This window comes from Elephantulus edwardii, unplaced genomic scaffold (genome assembly GCF_000299155.1).
Source record: "Elephantulus edwardii isolate Elephantulus edwardi_28Jun2011 unplaced genomic scaffold, EleEdw1.0 scaffold00068, whole genome shotgun sequence".
NCBI classification, from domain to species: Eukaryota; Metazoa; Chordata; class Mammalia; order Macroscelidea; family Macroscelididae; genus Elephantulus; species Elephantulus edwardii.
Window position 1 is genome coordinate 1,481,842 of NW_006399818.1, and position 12,364 is coordinate 1,494,205.

Genomic DNA, 12,364 nt, shown 5'->3' on the forward strand with positions numbered 1-12,364 from the left:
CGTAAGGAAACTAAGGTAATTAGGACCAAGTAACTTAATTCTATCAAGCCAAATCCTGCTCTGTGTGACTTCAATGCCTTCTGTTCTACATGCCTAACTCAGGAATCTAGTATATAGAGGCGCTTTGGTGGCTCAGTGGGCAGGATGTTGCAGTGCTAACAAGGCTGGAGTCTTAAATCGATCCATCCATCCACTCTGCAGTTGCTCTGCAGGAGAAAGAGGGCCAGTCTCTTCCTGTGAATTTACAGCCTGTGAAAACCTTTTGGAAGGTCACATATGAGTTGGTTCTGATTCAACAGCAAATGAGGAAGAGTTACCTATAACCACATCTGTATGATGAATGGTGCCCACCGATAAACAATGAGGGAGGACAACTGATAATATGGTGATGTTTTTAATGAGGCCTCAAAAACTATGCTTTTAGAGAGCAAACCTGCTCACTGTGGCAATTATAAGAATAAATATGTGACAGTCAAAAGAGGCAACTATTTCCAAATTCAGTATCAACCAGTAGTAATGCACAAAAAAATTTTATATAAAGATAAAATGCAAAGGGGTGTGAGAAACAAGAATTATTCATAGTTTCAACCATAAACTTTGTATGACTTTCTTTTTCTTTTAAGAGATGAGACAGTTAGGAGTCTCATGGAAATGGATTCCTAGAAGCCAAAAAAACATTGGCCCTGGTTAAGTTAAGCACACTCTGGAGTTACAGTGCTAGGCTCTGCCATCCCTGTTGTGAAGCTGAATCTAATATGAAGACTTGTAGCCAGATGTCATAAACCCAGCATTACTTAAAAGGAAATTGCTCCTACAATCAAGGTAGCCTGAGATTGTTGTTGTTATTGTTGTATACTGTAGAGTCAGCACCGACTCATAGCTGACCCTCTGGATGGTTTTCACAGGCAATTAATCACATGGGAGGAGATTGCCCATCCTTCTCCCGGTGAGTAGATGGTGGCCTTGAACTGCATGTCATCAGGATTACAGAGCAGCTTCTTGCCAGTAGGCCACCAGAGTGAGATTAGGGAAAAAAATATTTTTTTTTTAAGCATTTCTTTCAACTTTTATTCTAGGTCTCTGCACATTCCATTATAATGCTTTGTTTTCTCGAGCTGCCCTTTTTCAAAATTCTTTTACTTCAACATCACTTTTCTTAGTTTTGGCTTCTTGATGTTCTAGTTGCAATTTTCAGGGTCTCCTCTGACATCTATTTTGGTATTTTTTTTTCTTTCTCTGTCTTTGTTGTGAACTTTTGCTCCTTTCATGAATGATAGACTTGCTATCATCCCACGGCTCATGTGACCTTTGATCAGTGGTGTTCAATGCTTCAAACCTATTAAGATGATTTTTAAATTCAGGTGAAATAGACTCAAGATCATATTTTGGTTCATGTGGACTTGTATTAATTTTCTTCAGCTTTAATTTGAACTTGCACATGAGTAACTGATGGTCTGTTTCACAAGCACCTGGCCTTGTTTGACGGCTTTATTTTTTGGTGTTTTGTTTTTTTTTTTAGCTTCAAAGAACAGACATTTATTTTCTCACAATTTAGGAGACTAGCAGTCTGAAAACAGTTTAGGGGAAGGCTTTTTGTTCCTGTGAGTTCTGGGAGAAGGTCTCCTTTTCCCTCCCAACTTCTATTTCTTGGCTCCTTGGTCGTCATCGTGTGGCATGACATCTATGTTTCCCCATCTCTGCTTGCTGCTTCTATGCCTGATCTGCTCTTTCTTTTTTTAATTTTTAGTTTTAAAAAATTGGTAGTTTTACAAAAGTTTACAGAAAACTTATATTTCCATTAATTCGTTATTGCACATTTTCCTTCCTACCCATCCCTACTCCCTAATTCGCTTTTAAACAGATTTTTTCATTGTTGCATAATTTCCTCCCTTCCCCCAAGAAGAAAATAATCTTCTAACATTTCTTTGAAATGGAAAAACACTTACTATATAAACCCTTCATTTGTATCTCTCTATTCTCTTCCTGGTTGATAATTTTCTTACTGGCAGAATACGATACAGCTGTAGCTGTGGCTCCTGTAAAAGTTTCTGGTGAATTTTGGTTCTTTATTCCTTGATGAATTCAGAAAGACTCGTAAAAGCTTCTAGACTTGTCCTCTTAGCCGTAGGCAACGTAGCTAACTCTTAAATTCAGAGATCTTACTAAAACACCACCACTACTACCAACAAAGCTCACAGAAACGATTGTTTTTGAATCCATACTCATGAAAGATTTATAAGGCTCTTGAAAAAAAAGGGGGGCTCTTGAGAACTCTGGTAAATTGGTATAGTTGAGCAAAACCATAGATCATTCACCCCAGGAGTGTTTTTTGAGGGCTCACTCTGTGTCGTGTTATGAAAGCATCTAGTCTTGTGTATGTCTTCTGTTCAGGGTTCTAACCTTAAGTGGTACCATAAAACTTGGATTACAAAAGGCAGTTGAGGAAACAGAGGTCTATATTCCCTTGATTCACTGATTTATTTAAATAATACAAAATTTACTTAAATATAACTAAGTAAATATAATTTACTTAAATATAAATTCAGCGATCAAGTAGATTCCAGCTTACATCAATACTCCATTGAGTGTCCAAGGTGGTAAATCTTGGTGGAAAGAGACTGTTCGTCTTTCTCCTGTGAAGCTGCTGGTGGGTTCCAATTGCTTGGAGATGCATAGTCATCAGAAAAATACACTATGGGCTACACGACCAGAGTTCCATATTAGCCTTCTACCTCACACTAACTTCTGAGTTGACAATCTGGTAGGTTAAAATCTCACCAAGAATAATATCTGGGTTGTTTTGTATTTGAATCACACCTGAAAACCAATTAATTTAGGCATCCTAAATTATTTCCTACTTTATTGTACCAGTATTAGTGCCAAGATCCTTCAGTGTCTGGAAGCTAGTGGGTGTGTGTTGCATGAATGCAGCATTTTCAGCTTGAGCATTTCTAAGCTAGCTTTACTTCTGCAGTAATAGTATTGCTTCCTATCTTGGTTATTCTCTGAACACTGTCCTGGGTTACCCCAGTGCTTCCCCAAACCCCAGCAACTCAACCAATACAAACAGTTCTGCTGCCTAATTGGTTATGGTCTCATTGACTCTAACCTACGTCAGGGCTGGTAAGAATGGATGTGGAGGTCTAGTCAACAGATACCATAGTAAGAATACTCTGAGGCTTTGACACTTTTATTTATTAATTACTATTAGAGATCAGCTGGCCCAGTGGACAGAAGGCGATGCTATCAAGCCAAACGTGGGTGACTTTTAATCCGCGCCCTTCGGGCCTGTCTTTCATTGTTTTTGTTCAGACATTCCTCTAGGTCATATAGCCCTGGTGTACAAGTTGCCGTACTGCGGTCACTTATGGTTGCTGTGAGGCTGAACACTGTGACACTGATGTGTCAAATGCGTTAATGGCTGGTTACCCAGTGGGGACAGAGAGTGGGGTGGAGCTCCCCGATTAAAACTAGCTTGGAAGGAGGAGCAACATCCACTTCCGTAATAGCTTGCCTCCGGAAACCCTATGAACCTGGAGAGAGGATGAAAGGCACCCAAGCGTCGAGGACTCTCCTTCATAGGATCACTATGAACTGCCTGTGACTCAACGGCAGTTAACAACAACAACAACAACAACTATTAGCTCAGAAGTATCAGGGGGAAAAAATGTAACCTTAAACAATTGGAATGTTCTTCTCCTTTCCTCCCCTTTGCCTAATCTCTGGGTGCATCCAGTCAAGGTCCTTCCTGCCACTGTACTATTGATGAGGAGAAGACAAATGAATAATAACACCAATCTTTCATCATCTCCCTATTCCCACATCACTATTATTTAATTCCACTTCTACTGAGCACCTACTTCTGGTTCAGGTAACATACTAGCACTTGAAGTTACAAAGATCACATCGTCCTTGTCCTTAGAGATTTCATGGTCTTTCGGGGAACACAGCTAAGTAAAAATTCACCAGAAAGTACATGAAGAGATGTGAAAGCGGTCAAACTCCTCTTTAAAAGGATTATTATTCATTCTATTGACTGAACAGCAAAAAAAATGCCAGATATTAAATGGAGGGTTTTGGTTCTTTTTTTTTTAATCGCCACTTTAAGATTTACTCAATAATGGTCTCCATTCATGTCATAAATGGTTTCTGGGCAACAACACTGCTAACATGATTAGGCCAACCTCTCACTGCCGCTCACCTTAAACTTAATAGCTGAAGGTCAGAGGACTGAAAACTGGCATGGGTGTTTTAACTGAAGAAGGAGTCTGGTTATCATGTTTAAAATGGAAGATTAAATAAGAAGTTAGTAGTCACTTTACAGGAGGGACACACAGCCAGCAGAGGGAGAAAACAAGAAACACTATGAGGCATTAGTGAACTCTGAAAGAACCAAGTTGAAGGTAACTTATGATTTGATTTTCTTTACATACCACAGGGAGCAATCCTGGCCCCTTGACAGGTCTGAAGCCATCCACAGGGATGCAGTGATCAGCGTGGCCATTACAGAAGCAGCTTCCTTTGACGATGAAATCATAGATGGCATAGTGTGTAGAGTGCTGAGGCTTCGTGTTTAGGTCGTTTCTCTGGCAGGGACATGGCTGTTGTTTGAGTAGCTGCACACGGAGGTTGGTGATCTTCAACTGCTCCTGAACTTTGGCACTGTAAAGATTATCCACATTCGTATCATATGGCGGCGACAAAGCTCTGAAAATAACCTGTGAAAAGAAAAATACTATGTTCATACACGTCTGTAGGTAAACCCTCAGTTGTTTGCCCGAGGTAGTCCTGGTTGAGAGTATACCTCTTGTATTGTGGAAGTGATAACAAACGAACATTTTAGGCCTTGATCACACCTAGCCAAGAGTAGCCCTACAAGAGGGAGCAGGAGCAAGGAGAAGAATAGCTCCCTGTTTGGATAGAGAATTATAAACACAAGTGGACCTGAATACTGGATAGAGCTAGCATGCAAAGATCTTGGGGAAGGGCAGTCTGGGGCAGAAGGAACAGACAGTATACAGCCTTAAAACAGAATCAAGCATGGTTTATTCAAGGAACACAGGACCAGTGTGACTGGAATCCAGTGAGCAAGGAGGGAAAAGTAGAGAGGAGAGAACAGAGCATCAGTATACCACAGACTGTGTCTAGAGTGTCCTAACCATGCAGAGTGACTCTTCATGCTAAATGCAGTGAGAAGCATTTGCAAAGTTTTTGGCAGAGAAGTAAGATGATCTGATTTACGTTTTTGTTGTTGTTGTTGTTTTAAATTTTTTTTGTGTGTGTGTGTGTACTGTCGTTGTTGTTGTTTTTGATAGTATATGTTAGGACTTTATTTCTGTTTTAAAAATTTTTTTATATTACTCTAATTTATTTACAAAGTGTACATACAATGGTTTTCACAAAAGATCCTTCCCATTTCCTTCACCCCACCCACCCATTGAATTGTGCTATGATTAACACCCTCCCCCCATCCATCCTCATCCCTGTATTTCCACCCCTCCCCCCCCAGAATCCTCATACTCATTCTGCAATAAAGGTTTTATACAGTATTTGTCCTTGCAGGACTGAGTTAGTTCACTTAGCATAATGCTCTCCAGTCCCTCCTGAGTTAGGTAATTTACAAAGTGATTGCTCCTATGTTCTGTGTAGTATTCCATTGCATGAATGTACCACAAATTCTCAATCCATTCATTTGTGGTTGGATATCTGGACTGTTTCCATGTTCTTGAGATGGTGAATAATGCTGCTATGAACACTGATGTACAAGTTTCTGTTTGAGCCTCAGTTCTCATTTTCTTGGGGTATAGTCCAAGCAGTGAAATAGCTGGGTCATATGGAATTTGTATGTTCAGCTTTTTGAGGAAGCACCAAACCGCCTTCCAGAGGGGTTGTACCATTGTACAATGCCATGAGCAATGCAAAAGAGTTCCTATCTCACCACATCTTCTTTTTTTAAAAGAGTCTTTACAAGAGAAGAGCAATCTCTGGTGCACTAGTGGCAAGGAGATGCCAACTCCAAAGCATGCAGTTCGAATCCACCAGCTGTTTCACGGGATGCAAATGGTCAGTTTCCTCCTGTGTGATTTACAGCCTAAGAAAAACTGCTGGAGATTCAGCTACGAATTGATTCCAATTCAATGGCACATAATGACAACAACAAGGGAAAGGCAATATGTATCAAGAAACTAAGCAGACATTGTAATTCATTAGTTACATTAATCAATGGCAATTAATGTGGTAAACTAAGATATCTATGAATGTGGATACGGCATCCCAAGCACTAGTATTTATGTTAGATATTCACGAAGAACCTTTGTTCTAAATAAAATAGATGGTGTGGTTATCTCTTATTTCATCAACCACAGTCGTGTAAGGATGCGTGAAAGGCTAACTAACCAATGCTAACCCAGTAGGAATTCCACTGCAGAGTCCACGGTGCAATTCTCAGCGTTGCCTGTCCGCCCTTCCCCTTCCTGAACATTGGTAACAACTGTTTGCTCTCTCTGTTCCTGTCCTGACATTTAGCCTGGCTCCTTCTCTCTCCCCACCCCACCCCGAGAGATGTTTAGATCATGCAAGGCCAGAGGAAGATCAGTCAAGGTTTGTAGGAACTTAGAAGCTCTTCTGCTTCCTGAACCCAGTCTGTGGAAGCTGAATGGCGACCCTGTGCTTGTTGTGCCTGACACCACAGTTGGCACGCTGATATCAGCAGGGAAGGGACAGCGTGACCCCCGAGGCTGTGTGCTGGAAAGGAGACAGCAGAGTGCTACAGACACAAAAGGGAACGGGAATTTAAACCATGAAATCTTTTCTCCAGAAAGGAGACGCTTTAATCTGAAACCCTGGGAAATGGATCTACCCTGCATCAGGAAACAAAGAGTACGCCAAGCCAGATGCTTCCAACTTCTGGCAGGTTGCCCTCTGGGTTCCTCCCAGTTTCCCCTCATACTACCCAGAAGCAGCTGGCATGGCTACTCCTAAAATGAAATAGGAATAGGTGCAGAAACTCTCCATGAAATTCCAGCCACTTCCACTGTCGTTCTGGTCAAGAGACAACATGTATTTACAGGCCCCTCACAGCTCTTCTGCTGCAGTTGCTCCTGAAAATACACTCCCAGCAACAAACACGTGATGATGACCAGCCTGATTTGGGTATTTCCAATTTATCAGCTCTACTGACCAGAATGTCATGATCTTGTTTTTTTAATGAAAAGTTTTAAATTCTTTTTAATGATACATCATGCACTTATTATAATGGGGAAGGGTGAGTGATTACTCCAAATACAGGAGATCCAAAGACAACTAGAGATATCAACTTGATAACATCTTTCTCTGGAAACTCACGTGCACATGCAGAAGATAAACAGCTTAGTTTCAATTGATCAAGACCTTATGAATATTTTCCCAACTCTGGGAAATATGCCTCTATGTCAGTTATTCTATTTGAGTGAAAGTTTACTAATCAAATGAGATTTCATTCAATCCTTCATAGGCATTTTGTTTTATAACAATTAAAATTGTTTAGAGTAATTAATTAACAACAACACCTAGCCCAACCTTTATTGTATATTGCCTTTCCCTTCACTGCTCACCATGTCAGTGTTCTTAGAAGGTTGCCCCAGACCAATAGCATTGGTATCAAACTGGGAACTTTTGATACTGATTCAAACTGTTAGAAATGCTAATTCTTGGGCCTTTTGTGAGTACTGGAGAAAAATAAAGAAGACAGAAGTGATTCGAATTTGTTTTTTGAATTTATTAAGGATCTCTTTGTTACAATGGGGCGTAAGAAATGGAAGAACTTGAGCCAAGAATCCAGATCCTCAGGCTGTGTTTGAGGGATCCCAGGCTTAGAGAGGAGGTCAGGCAAGACCGGAGGAATGGGAAGGTTCCAAAGATCACACAGGGACAGTTCTACAATTCAATCAGAACGTATGTATGTTTTTCACTTTTGTATTCCCGTACTCTTGGACATAGTGAATAAGAAAATCTGGGGACAAGACCCAGACATCTGTCTTCTAGCTGTAATTATAGGCTACTCTGATGCATAATTAAGTGTGAGAAACAATGCTACATAATTTTAAAAGCATTCCTGGAATTTTATTGCATAAATATGACAATTTATTTAGCAGGCTACTTTTGTTAGGTATCTAAGTTGTTTCCAACTTTCTGGTGTAGCCAAGTAGGATGAGATGTAAAATTTGTGTTCGTTGTTGTTTGATTATTGATTTGGATCAACTCATAGCTGGCCTTCCAGTGAATTTTGAGACGCTGAAAATAACATTGGAGGAGACTGCCCATCTATGTCTTGGGGACAAGCTGATGGGTTTGAACTGTGTGCCTTTGGGTTGACAGTGCAATTCCTTACCACTAGGCCACCAGAGCTCCCTAAACCTGTGTGGACATTTCAAAAATTTCCTGAAAATAGATTTTGAAATGTGAACTCAGCAAGTAAAAGGAGATGCAAAATTTATGTATTTTTTTTGAAAATGCATTTTGAAATGTGAACTCAATAGGAAATACCAAATTATATCTCTATATCTCTCTATCTATATATCTGACCTTCTAAATGAATTATGGATTCTTCCCTATGTAATCTCTGGAATCTTCCTATTTCTCTGGTCTTGCTAGACTTTCTCTTCAAATTCAAGATCCCTCAAATGTAGAAATGTAGTCTAAAGAGATGAAGTTTTGACTCAAGGTCTGTCAGCTCTGATTTCTTTCTCTCTCTCTCTCTCTATTGGTTTGCTTACAAAGTTCATACACATTGTGTTTCACAGTATCCTTCATTTACACTGTTTTTCATACAATCATTCTCATGCATTGTTGTTGTTGACTGCCTTCAAGTCCAGCACGACTCATAGTGACTCTATGAACAAAAGACCTTGAAGCCCCTCTACACCATCGACATTTATCAAAGTTCATAAAGGGTCTGGAGGCACATTGTTTAGGAAGTGCATGCCACTCCTGCTTCCAATTCTCATGCATTATGTTTTATAAAATTATTTCTTATGGCCCACTCTAGCAAAGAAATCCTTAAAAAGTTCTGAGCAAATTAAGAATCACCTCCCTCGTCTTTCATTTCTAGGATAACCACAAAAATATCTCATTAATACTGAACATGAGTAAAAACAGCATTCCGTATGCCTTCTTTATGTCTGATAGGGATGAAAATGTAAACAGTATCAACACAATATGAGCAGAGTAAACATTAAAGACATAATAGTCATATAGTTTGCTTCATGCCGATAATTTTATTGCCTATTTTGAATTATAATAATTAAAGAAACCCAGTTATTACCTTTAAAATGGTCTTTTTTTTAAAACCTACTAGCATATGGAATACTTCAAGTCAAAGTTGATGACCCATCAATGAGCTTTTTCCGCATTTATACTTCCTCAGAATAGCACTTTCATATTATTATATTGTTATTGCCTTATGTCTTCCACTAGACTCTGCATTCAGGGTGCTGGAATTTTATCTTGTCTAGTTAACGACTGTGTTCCTTAGCACCTCCCAGTCTCTGGCACATGAATAGTATTACATAATTATTGTGGAATAAATGAACTAACTGGGCAATCTCCTCCCATGCGATTGACTGCCTCTGAAAACTTGTTGGAGGGTCAGCTAGGGGTTGGCTCTGACTCGATGGTACACAACAGCAACAACTTTCCTTCAAATACCATTTAAAAAAAAATAAGCTAAGCAGAGACTATCCAATGCCATGGAGTCCATTCCAACTCACTGGCCCTGTACTGAATTTCCAAGGCTAGAGTTCTTTAAGGAGGAAACTGCCTATCTTTCTCTTGAAGAGCAGCTGTTGGATTTGAACTTTTTACCTTTTGTTTAGAAGCACAACTCTTAACTCTGAATATACTATCAGAGAATAAACTACAGAAAATAAAGGAAGCAAGATGCTTCTACAAACTCTACCCTTCAAAGAAAAGTGTTGAACACACACAAATATATATAAATCCTTATATAAAAATTTATAATACACTTCAAAAGGGTTTTCTAGGTTAATTCTCTTCAGCTAGGGATCCTGGTGGCCCAGTCCACTGGGTGTTGCCCTACTAACCCAACGGTCATACACTATGGTGGTTCAAATCTACCAGGGGTTCCAATGTAGAAACAGGGGCGATTTCCTGTATGATTTACAGCTTTTTCAAAACTCAAGGAGGTGAGCTAGTCTCTGACTTGAGAGAATTGAGAAGGTTTTAGTTCTATTCAGCTGCACATGAGATCTTTCAACTCCTGAGGAAAGGGGTCAGAAGGCATGAGTCTGAACAATGCAAATTAAGTGTTTTTAACAAACTTGGTCCTGGGTTTACTAAAACAGAAGCTTCAGTATTTCACAATTGTTATAGAATAGTTTTTAAAGCTCTAGATAGCTTTATATTTTCAAAGAGGTAGCTAGCTATTGGCTTCAGGAGTTTTATCTATTGCTTTATAGGTTTCAGGTTTTTTCTGTTTAATTTGGGTTTAATTTGCTGTTACTAGTTTCTTAATGCTTTTCATTGACTTAAAACCTTTCTTTTTCCTTTCCTAAATACATACTTCTTGAATTGCATCCACAAATTCTGATAGGTTGTATTTTCAAAATAATTTCTAAGTTCCTTCTTGATTTCTTTTCTCATTCATGGTTTATTGAAATGTGAAATTTCCAAATATATGTATATTTTCTAAATAATCTTTCTATGTTATTAACTTCTAATTTAATTATTGTGGTCAGAGGATAGAGTTTATATGATCTTAATTCTTTCATGTTTACTGAGACTTGATTTATGACCCAGTGTATGCTCTATCTTGTTAAGTGCTCTTTGGTACTTGAAAATATTTTACTGTCATTGAGTGATGTGCTTTATTAGAATATTAACACCAAGCTGGTAGAAAAGTTCAAGTCTTCTGTGTTCTGCCTGAGTCTCTTTTACTTGTTCTATTCAACTGCATATTTAAGAGGCATTGAACTCTTTACTGTGATTATTAATGTTTCTTCTTGCAGTTCTAACAATGTTCCTCTCATGTATTTTTAAGCCTCATTGTTAAATGTATAAACATTTAGTATCATTATATGGTCCTGATGAATTGACTCCTTTACTAGTAAAATAGTTCTCTTTGTCCTGGTAATATTCTTTGATTTGAAATTCACTTAATCTGATAGCAATATAGCTTCTTTTTGATCAGTGCCAGCATGATTGATCTCTTACCTTTAACTAATTGTGTCTTTTTTTTTTTTTTTTAGGTTGAAATTTTTTTTTTTTTAAATTTAGGTTGTTTATTTTTCATTTCAATGAACACCTACAGAGATTTTGGGATTCCATTCATTCATTGTTGCACCCTTCTCCCCGCAAACCCCTCCCCCCCCCATTTGCTCCTCTCCTTGAAAAGCAAAAGAAAAACTCCCTCATTGGTACACAATCACCCTGCACCTCCCCAAACCCTACCCCCTACCCCCAAATATAATCCACTCTACAACCCTCACTGCAACTAATTGTGTCTTTATACTAAGGAATTCTGGTGTCATAGTGCTTAGTGTGTTGCACTCCTCATCAGAAAGGATGATAGTTTGAACCCACCAACTGCTTCTTAGGAGAAAGATGAGAAGTCGTTTTCCCCCTACAGAGTTATGGCCTTGGATATCTGATAGATAGTTGCTACGAGTTGAAATCAATTAGATATTTTTGGTAAGTAGATTATTTGAACCTTGTGCTTTATGGCTTTATATTAAAAGATCTGGAACAGTACTTTGACAGGAAACTGCCAGAAATTAAAAGTAGTTTCAGAAGAAGTTGTGGAATGAGGTGCATCATTGCTGATGTCAGAATGATCTTGGACAAAAATGGAAAATACCAAAAAGATGTTTACTTTTATCTTATTGACAATACAAAGATATTCTACTCTATGGGTTTTAATAAATTATGGATAGCATTGAGAAGAAGAATAATTCCAGCACACTTAATTGCGCTCACATGAAACCTGTGTATAGATCTGGAAGCAGTTGTCTGAACAGAACAAAGGAATACTGCATGGCTTAAAATGAAGAAAGGTGTGCATCAAAATTGAATTGTTTTCCTCAGTTATTCGATTTGAATGCTGAGCAAATAATTTCAGGACTTGGACCATATGAAAAATGTGGCATCAGGATTGAAGGAAGATTCATCAGCATAGTGTAGACTACACAAAACCTTCCTCGCAGAAAGGGATGAGTTGAGATACTTAGTGCAGAAGATCAAAGGCAACAGCTTTTTAATATGGCTTAAATTTCAACATTGTTGTTGTTGTTGTTATGTGCCATCGAGTCGTTTCCGACTCATAGTGACCCTATGCACAACAGCTCTAAACCCTGCTCTATCCTGCGCCAAC

The 12,364-nt window shown here is 38.8% G+C and overlaps 1 protein-coding gene across 1 annotated transcript in view; it reads right to left on the reverse strand.

Moving 5' to 3' along the window:
• NTN4 (netrin 4) overlaps positions 1-12,364 on the reverse strand; it is a 174,662-nt gene that overhangs the window by 84,688 nt on the left and 77,610 nt on the right. The window contains exon 3 of the mRNA XM_006888490.1: positions 4,434-4,718. Within this exon, the coding sequence (XP_006888552.1) occupies positions 4,434-4,718 (285 nt within the window). The remainder of the gene's footprint in view (positions 1-4,433; positions 4,719-12,364) is intronic.